General features: G+C 40.3%; 1 protein-coding gene across 1 annotated transcript; it reads left to right on the top strand.

Annotated features, from left to right (window-relative positions):
- The first annotated feature begins 5,090 nt into the window (after positions 1 to 5,090).
- Positions 5,091 to 6,658, top strand: LOC104958353 (class A basic helix-loop-helix protein 9). The gene has a single exon (XM_010786069.1). The coding sequence runs from the start codon at positions 5,225 to 5,227 to the stop codon at positions 6,092 to 6,094; it is 870 nt and encodes a 289-aa protein (XP_010784371.1). The 5' UTR covers positions 5,091 to 5,224; the 3' UTR covers positions 6,095 to 6,658.
- The last annotated feature ends 2,834 nt before the right edge of the window (positions 6,659 to 9,492 follow it).

The raw sequence follows: 9,492 nt of genomic DNA, 5'->3' as shown, positions 1-9,492 counted from the left end.
ATAGACAATTATTCAAATGAGCAATTAAAGCTGTGACATTAAAATGCTGCTCAGGTGTTAATGTGTCTGCAATAATTGAATATGTATTTTAAGACAACACTCTGAAAGTATAGTGGGTAGAGTCTGTAGTGAATTTTCTGATATAAATATGGACTTTTACTTCAGAAAACATTTGAATTAAGGAGTTGTTCCTCTCTTCATTATACATTTATTTAATTATCTTTGCATTTAAATCATTACTAGATCATTATCTTCAAGTAAACATTAGTAGCAATTATTTAACAAATACATTTAAAGGATAGGGTCATACTGGTATTTCTGGCACTGTAAATAAACATATTTCAATTTCATTAAAAATAAAAGTTAAAATTCCTTTTTTGACGAAGAAAGCAACAGTTATTTATTTGCAATAAAAGAGATTTGAGTATTGCAAATAAAATAACCGCCATGAATGACCACAGATTGGTAGTGTGCTTGATAAAACTGATTTATACTGACATTAACTTTCTAAGGGATTGTGCTGGGACAAATAGTGGAGCGGCAGGGATAACCACAAGCCTTTTGTTTTTTCTGACTGCAGGCTTTTTATTGAGGTGAGAAAATTCCATGGCAGACACCAAAAACATGCATTAACATACCACTGCAAAGCCAAGGTTAGCAGACCTGGACCTTGCTCACTTATTACCCCTAACTACCCCTTTGGAAATATACATCTATAACGTTAGGCACACAGACCTGTAATAACAAGCGGCTAACAACCAGTCATTATGGGGGGTTGAGCAGGAGATTTACAAATCCTAGGTTCAGTGGCGGTGGACGGGTTCCCTTTGCTTGAAAATGGTTATTCCACCAAGGGCATGGCGAGCTGCGTGATAAAATCTAGTGATTTATTCCCGGCGGCTGATAATTACTGGCGTCTTGTCACCTGTCAGAAATGAATGGACGGGGAGAGTCCGAGGTTGTAGTCTTCATGCTCTTTACACCGCAGCAGTAAATCTGACATGTTTGTGAAGCCGTAAATCACGGCCTGTGATAAAGCCTACTCTCACCTCGGAGCATCAGGGGCTGAACATTTCAAACAGTTTTAGCTATAAAGGTATGCAAAAGATCAGCAGGGTTATTCAAGAGGCGGGGTCAGATTCCTGGATTTGAAACAAAAACAAAGACAAAAAATGAATGTAATGCTTAAAACATTGTCATGTGGCTTTGTTTGAGTGAGCACAATTTGTTTTGCTGATTTTGAGTTCTGTCTAAAATCTACACAATGTTTTTTTTGAAGCAAGTCTTTTTTTTAGATTGTATTGTGTCATTAGGGCTAGATTGTGCCAGTGAGAAACATTTGTACCTTGTACTGTTGATATGTCATTTACTCAGGTTTGTGTGAACATTTCTACCATTTAAAGTAAAAGTGACTTCCCTTTCAACCAATAATGGCCAATTTTAGTGTAATTAACTGTTTAAATGAGACTTGCATCTAGAAGACATGAGTGTGGAATGCAAGTTCAACCTGAATGGCTTTAGGGTGTAGGTCTTCAGGTTTCAAACAAAAACAAAATATGCACTTTTTAATAAGCAATACAAATGTAATAGAAACAACTCAAAAACAATAGAACATATTGTATTATGCAACAATTCTGCAACAAAGAACATTTAGCTAATGCATTTTCACTGTGATCGTCAATACTGTATGTATGTGAAGGTACATCAATTATTATTATCTCTTAATTTTTTTGCAAAAAGTAAGTAATCCAAGTCCAATCTGTGCTGATCTCTCGGACACATCAGTAGAACGGCTGGAGAACATTTCCACCTCAGAACCATAGGGTTAGGGATAGACTTTTAGAGCGTCAGCTCTGGGCTGTAAAGCTGGTGTCTCAGAGCTGAATCTGATACACGTACAATAAAAAGAAGAGGGCAGGAAGGAAGCAATGCTTCTCAACTACCCACAGTTCAGTGTCTCAGGGCCTACCCTTTAGTTACCTGACCTGTTGCACTTGGCCATAAGCAGAGGAAACTGCTGTTAGACATATCATGACATCAGTAGTGAACAAAACAAAAATAATCTGTTATTTTTCTGTGTCCAGTAGTTTAGTCCTAAATTAAGAAAATGATATCCAACCCATGATTTAGGATTCAGATTCAGATTTCTCTATTGTCTATTACAGCCTTTCCCAAACTCAAATAAAAAAAATCCCGCTTTAATTGGTTCGCCAGCATTGCTACACACACACACACACACACACACACACACACACACACACACACACACACACACACACACACACACACACACACACACACACACACACACACACACACACAGAGCTGATGGCTGCGTTGCAAATACAATTTTTTTTTTTTTAATGAAATCATGCAATATAGCATTGTACTGTATATTGAATGATTTAGTGGTCTAAATAAAAATAAAATAAAAATAAAAGATTGTATTTGCAACGCAGCCATCAGCTCTGACGCTATTATAATAAAAAATAATAAAAAAATATTTTATTTTTATTCTGCCTAATTTTCTGCCCTTGATGTTATACATTTACATTAATAATATAATAAAGTAAATACCCTTAGCACCCCGGGCCGGCAACATCTTGTAAAGGTCTCAAACGGTTTGGTCACAATTTATGTAAACAAATATTTCCAAGGCACTCCCATATAATTATTAGGATATACTGTATAAAAACAGCTTTGAAATCATTCCAATGTATACTATAGGATAGTAAACCAAAAATATAGTTTAAAACTGGAGATATAAAAAAATGCATGAATAAATAAATGTTAACTAGGTAAAATAAGATATAACTGAACAACAACAATACAATACGATACATTTATTTGTTATTGATTATGGGTTATTGGTTATGTTCACATACTTATTTGATTATTAAAATGTAAACCGATCTTTTTCATATGGGTGTTTAGAATTGTACCCCCTAGATCTACTCTCTAGTAATTCTGCTCAAAGTGCACCAGATTGAAGCATTTTAAATGTTAAAAAAATATTTGCGGGGGGGGCATACCCCCGGACCCCCCTAAAGGATGTGACGTCCACCCCCCAATTAAAACATGTTCATACAATTATGAATACATTTGAAACCTTCTTTATGTATATAAAGGGGGGGGGGGGGCGATGATTTAACAAACACATTTGATGTTTCGGGACATTCATTTTTAGATCTCATTGTTATTATATCATGTATTCAATATATGATATAATACCCCTTCTAGCATGTCCGATCAGAAAATATTGTAAATATTGTAAATAAGTCAGTAAAGTTAATCAGCTGCCAAGTGTTGGAGTTTCTTTGTCTCTCAGAGTGTTTTACAACGGCTTTGTTCATTTAAAAGTGTTTAAAACATGTACATCGTTTTTAATCTAGTGACAAACTTAATGTTGCACTTTTGATCATTTAAATGTGGTTTCACCTGTGATGTACTGTATATACTTGACTGCACTTCCCATGTTTTGTCATTGCTTTGATCCTTATTTTTTTTGGGCAAGCTCTAAGGGAAAGTTGTTAGGTGTGGGCGCAGTGGAGCCTTGGTGTTGGGATCGGGGGGTCACAGGATCAAACCCCACGGCAGTCAGCATGTCGTTGTGTCCCTGAGACACTTCACCCCAAATTGCTCCTGTGGGGATTGCCCACAGTATTGAGTATGTAAGTCGCTTTGGATAAAAGCATCTAACAAGTAACATGTAATGTAATGTTATGGTGAGAAACCTAATTGCTGCGATGCACTTTTATAATTAAATAAATATTTTCATTTTAAATTCATGGTGTGTTGTATTCTTTGTTTATAAAGGTAGATATTATGGAAAATCATGACATGTTGTGATCTTGGGTCCCGTAGGACCACAACATTTCTGTTTTGGGTCTCATGCTGAAAGAGTTTGGGAACCCCTGGTCTATTACATTTACATAAAATGGAAATTTGTGTTTGGCACTCGCAAATAACACACATTTCACTCAAAATACACAAAGATAATTGCCTCTCAGAGTCTAAAAGTGAATAAGTGGCAGTCATTAAAAAAGTGCTAAGTGGTTTGTTCTTCCACTGGCATGTAGGCCATTAAAATATCACGTCAGAGCATGAATGATACTCAGTAGTGTTAAAATAAACAAATCGCTTATTATAATCAATATGGAACCATTTCTAAAATAGTAGTTCAAAAGTCATTCGTCAAAATCACCACCACGTCTTCACTAGCCAAAGGTTGTGAAAGATCGATAGCCTAACCAGGAGCAATTGCAGGGTCTAATTGTAAAATATTTTGCCTTGTTGTTTCCCTCTTTGAAGTCTTCTCTGCTCTTGTCCTCGGGTGCTGCTTGGCCCTGATTTATGGTGACATGTTCCAAGGGAAGCTACTCTAAATTACATGGCCCTTAAACCTGAGCAGAGAGAGGCACAATCGCCACTCCAGAGACAACTAATTGCTAGGAAAAATCTAACCTGCGCTAGATAAGAGGGTTCCGCTCTTCCCAGACCTGAGAGAAGGGGAAACGTGTCTAACAGATTTGGATAAATGTGTAATTTGTCATGAATGCCCCTGAGTTAATATTGGTGTAACGCCTATTTAGATGAATATCTCTTCATGGCTAATGATGTTAAAAAGAAGCACACATGGTACTGTGTGGAAAAATAAATGATTGTTTACTGATAGAGTTCTTTGTAATGACAGAAATTCAATGGGGTGACTACATTCGAAAACTCTCATGGAAAGTCTCAAGTACAAACAGGTAACTGGAGTACAGGAGGAATCGTGGAATCAAACCTCAGTCAAGGTGTTAAAAGTGTGATGTAAATTGCTATCCAAATAATGAGTATGTTTTGCGTATGTTTAAAAGTGACGTGAAGTGTTGAAACTCTTCTGTAGGCTACGATCCTGTGAGGGATGTGAGGGAGAGTCAGAGTAGGAGGAGGAGGTGACAGTGCCATTTGCCTCGAGGGCGCCCATAAACCTGGAGAGGGAGAGAGAGTGCACCATTCCTCACAGGTGACTGTACCATGTGACTTCAAGAGCATTCAAAACGCAGGCCAACCTGTCTTGTCAAGGTACAAGTAATCACAAGGCACCGGAGGAGTCAGAGGAGGAGGATACCTGGGCTGTCGGCGTAGAAGCAAATACCGACAGCCCCACAAAACAAGTCAGGGAGCAGCAAGGGAGAGCAAACGCCTCGCTACGATACAAGCAGGAAGATCTGTTGACACAATGAGCTGCAGCAGTGTTGAAGGATCGGAGTTCTCTGAAGAAGAGCTGGAGCTTGGCGTGCTGGGTGAGGGGGAGGACGAAGGGAGTCCCAAGGAATCTTTCGAAGACAGCGAGAGCTCTGCCAGCCCTAGTGACCTGGAGGAAGGTCAGACCAAGAAGCGTAATCGACCGGTTCGCTCAAAAGCTCGAAGGATGGCCGCCAACGTCCGTGAGCGGAAACGCATCATGGACTACAACCAGGCGTTCAATGCCCTGCGCGTCACTCTGAACCACGACCTCAGCGGCAAGCGGCTGTCAAAGATCGCCACCCTGCAGAGGGCCATCAACCGCATCTCCGCTCTCTCAGTGTTCCTGAGCTCCAACCCCCCCAGCAAGCCCTGCACCCACCGGGAGTGCAACAGGTCGTCTGCAGGACCTGCTGCCATGGGAGCATCTCGGCATGAGCAGACCCGGGCCCCGGCTCCTCGTCTGGAGCCTCAGAGTTACGTCCCCTGGCACTCGACCATCCCTCACCAGATGCCCCCTCAACAAGGGCCTCCCCTGCACCGGCTGCCCACGGAGCCTCATGTGTACATGGACAATACCGCGTCATCATGTCCCCCGTCACCACACTACCCTTGTTACCCCCCTGAGGGACAGCTTTATGCCTCATATGGACACTGCGGCAGCCCCCACGACCATCCGCTCAGCCCTATGCGATACCCACAGGTGGGCGAGGGTTTGGGGTACCAACCGAGCATGTGGGCCTCCTGCACTCAGAAATACATGGAGACTTTTGTGGAGCCCTCTCCAGCTCTGGGGCTTCCCTGGCAGGTGAGCTACATGCAGGAGCCGGAGCACATCCTCCCTCTGGGTTCTGAAATCCTATAACGGGCTTTATACAGAACCATGAGTCCTGAACACTGCTGATGACACAGCGGACTGACCAATGACCTCAGGGAGAAACGTTCTCTGTTCCTTCTCTTGCATCAACTCAGTATTACAAGAAAATATTATTTTAGAGCAGAGTGATCATAATGTGAGTAACAGATTTATGAAAAGTGCAATGGCAATCGAGACTGCAGAATGTTGTATGCATTGTTTTGATCTAGCATTTCAAAATGTAAAAGAATGTGTCACTGTAAATAATTCTCCTACAGAATTATGTTCGGGATGTTTGATTGTTAATTGTTGTTTGGTCTTCTCCAGAGGCTGAAGAACTTAAAATGATGCTAAATGTGTGATAATAAAGTAAAAGTGAGAATTACCTTAAAGAGCCACAAGTAGACAAACAAACACACATGGGACAGCTTGCATTCTGTGTGTGCGACACTGTTATGTAACTTACACCATGTTTTCTTTCAAGTAAGATGTCTACGATTTGAACCCAACATTCTTGTATTTATACTCTGTATACGTTTAAAATGAATAGATGTTCGTACAGTAAAGGTGTAAAGAGTTTGTATATACTTTTCTAAGCTCCAAAATTAAATGTTTTAATTATATGACTCCTATTCTGTCTCTTTTTATAGTAACACTGTTTGCTAGTAATTGGATTTACAACAACACTTATACAACATTTTCCTTACAAATATGTGTGTGTGTGTGTGTGTGTGTGTGTGTGTGTGTGTGTGTGTGTGTGTGTGTGTGTGTATGTGTGTGTGTCTATGTGTGTCTGTGTGTGTTGATTAAGGCCTAAGGTGAGTAGCCTCTCTCAGAGTCTGAGATGACAGAGGTCCTTCACTCTGTTGAAAAATGTCCTTACAAGTCCATTCTTGCCATTTTACCGGGAGAAGAATAAAGGTGCTATTTACACACAGCAAAATATAAACATGGGGCGACAGGCAAAAAGACAACACTGACTATGTGATATATTTAGCTTTAAAAAATCGAATAACTGATGCAGGGGTATGGAAAGTGCATGCACTGCCTCTTGTATACGCCTAATTGGGTTCAAACAACCTTTGCTTTCTAACAACAGCAAGACGCATCATCCCCAATAATAGGTCAGTGTTTTGTTAGCAGATCAGTAAGAGTAAAACCACAGCTCCCGTCCTCCTGTTCCAGCTCATGTTAGTCAACAACAGCTGCCCTACCCCCTGCTGAGCACTATGTCATGGAAACAGCTTTAATATTAGACTGTGGGTCTGAGCCCACCGACAGATTTATGTGGGCTCAGGAAGGAAGAGTATGCCCCGTCATCAGCGCGGTGAAATCCCCAATCGGGATCCACGGGCCCGCAGGTGGAACTAGGTGTGAGAGTGTTTTGAACCTCCTGGAGGTCTCCCAGCAGGGCCCCCGAGACGCCGTTGAAAACAGTCAGCCTGGGGAGGAGTACTGCAGGCTCAGGGAGGAATAAATGGTGTGGTACGACAACAATTAGCAGGCAGGAAGGAAAGGGAATCTGGACAAAGAGATGAATGGAGAGGAGGAGTGAAATAATAGGAAGGGGAGGGGATGGGACTTCGTTCTTCACAGACGTGAATCACTAGAGAACCTTGACTCACCTGTGAGAGACGAGTGAGGCTGACAGCTCAGTGACGGCATGTCTCTGCCCCCCCCCCACATTTCTGGCACACACATCTCTCACTGCAGTGCCAGTTATCTTGTCTGGGTCCTCATGACACTCCAGAGTGAAAGTGGTCTGATAGTACCGCAATCCTCCTGAGAACACGTGTCTAGTCGCTGGTTTAATAAACAGAAATAAATTCCCACTCCACAACAGGCGAAGATAAGACTGGACCTTTGTTTCCTTAGAAAAAAAAAAGCAAATGTATTTTCAATGGGGACTTTTTAACAAAATAGACGTACATTTTTCAAATTAAATCTGATAATGTAGAAAAAACTTTTAAATAAGTCAAAGTACACAACTAGGCAAACCAACTATAGCTCAGTAGAACAACCATTACATCACAAATGTTATAAATAATAAACAAGTATTCTTTTTCATTAGCAATTCAAACCAAAGTAAAATAATCTTTTCTTAACAGATTAAAAAAACTATATAAATCATTGATACTAATATATAGGTTTATAGTACATTATATTATGATCTGTATGATGATATTTTGTGTGTGTGTGTTTTCTTTACCTTGTTTTATTATTTAGGCCCCTGTACATGACTTTGACTAAAATATTATTTTTTTATTTGGGCGACTGTGGCTGTGAGGGAGTGTGGTCGTCTTTCAACCAGAAGGTTGTGGGTTCGATCCCAGCCCATGCAGTCAACATGTCGATGTATCCTTGGGCAAGATACTTAACCCTGAGTTGCTCCCGATGGCATGGCCAACGGTGTGTGAATGTGTGTGAATGTTAGGTCCTAGAGTAAGGTACACTGCTCTGTATGAATGGGTGTGAATGGGTGAATGACATGTAGTATGTAAAGCGCTTTGAGGGGTCTTAAAGACTGGATAAAGCGCTATATAAGTACAGTCCATTTACCATTTACCATTTATACGTTTTGAAACGTATTTATCATAAAGATTGTGATTGAGGTCCAATTTGTTGAATAAAATAAACGTGATCATTAAAATAAGAGGTTTTATCACCACCTAGATTTGTAGGGAATGTCACCTAAGATATGTTTGATGTCAAAGTTTGATGGTGAAACAGAGAACAAACAATTAGTTGAACAAGCAATTCCTCAATTCATAGAAAATACCAAACACTTCTTGGTTTAGAAATCTTAAAATATAAGGATTTGATGACTTTTATTTTCTTACATTATGGGTTTTGGACTGTTTACTTGACATCTTTACTTGGCAAAGTGCAAGATTCTTTCAAATGTTCTGATATTTTATAGTCAAAATGGAAATAACTGACAAATAAATCAGTAATGAAAATAATAATTAGTTGGAGCCCTACAGTAAAATGTATCAAGACAGTGCATGTGTTGGTTGTTTACCAAAATCAGTGAGTCATGTGATTATCCAACACCTTTGTCGATAAAGTGCTTTAACGTGTCAACTTTCCTGTTGCATGGTGACTCACCAAAGGGTTTACCTCACTTCTCCGCCATGTGAATCTGTCAGTGATGCATCTTTTATTCAGACTGTTTGGCCTCCTCGACAGACTCCGCGGCCAAGATGATGGAAAAGAAAACAAGCAAACATGAGAGCAATGATTCCAAGACACAGGGGTGTGTTTGCGTGATATATGGGGATGAGTCACGGCGTAGATGTTGATGCTGTACACTACATACACCCCCTTTACACACACACACACACACACACACACTCACACACACTCTCAAACTCTCTCTCTCTCTCTCTCTCACACACAGACACACA

This window comes from Notothenia coriiceps, unplaced genomic scaffold, assembly GCF_000735185.1.
Source record: "Notothenia coriiceps isolate Sejong01 unplaced genomic scaffold, NC01 NC01_scaffold00028797, whole genome shotgun sequence".
Taxonomy (NCBI): domain Eukaryota; kingdom Metazoa; phylum Chordata; class Actinopteri; order Perciformes; family Nototheniidae; genus Notothenia; species Notothenia coriiceps.
The sequence above is the reverse complement of the archived record's forward strand: the minus strand, read 5'-3'. Positions and strand labels throughout refer to the sequence as shown.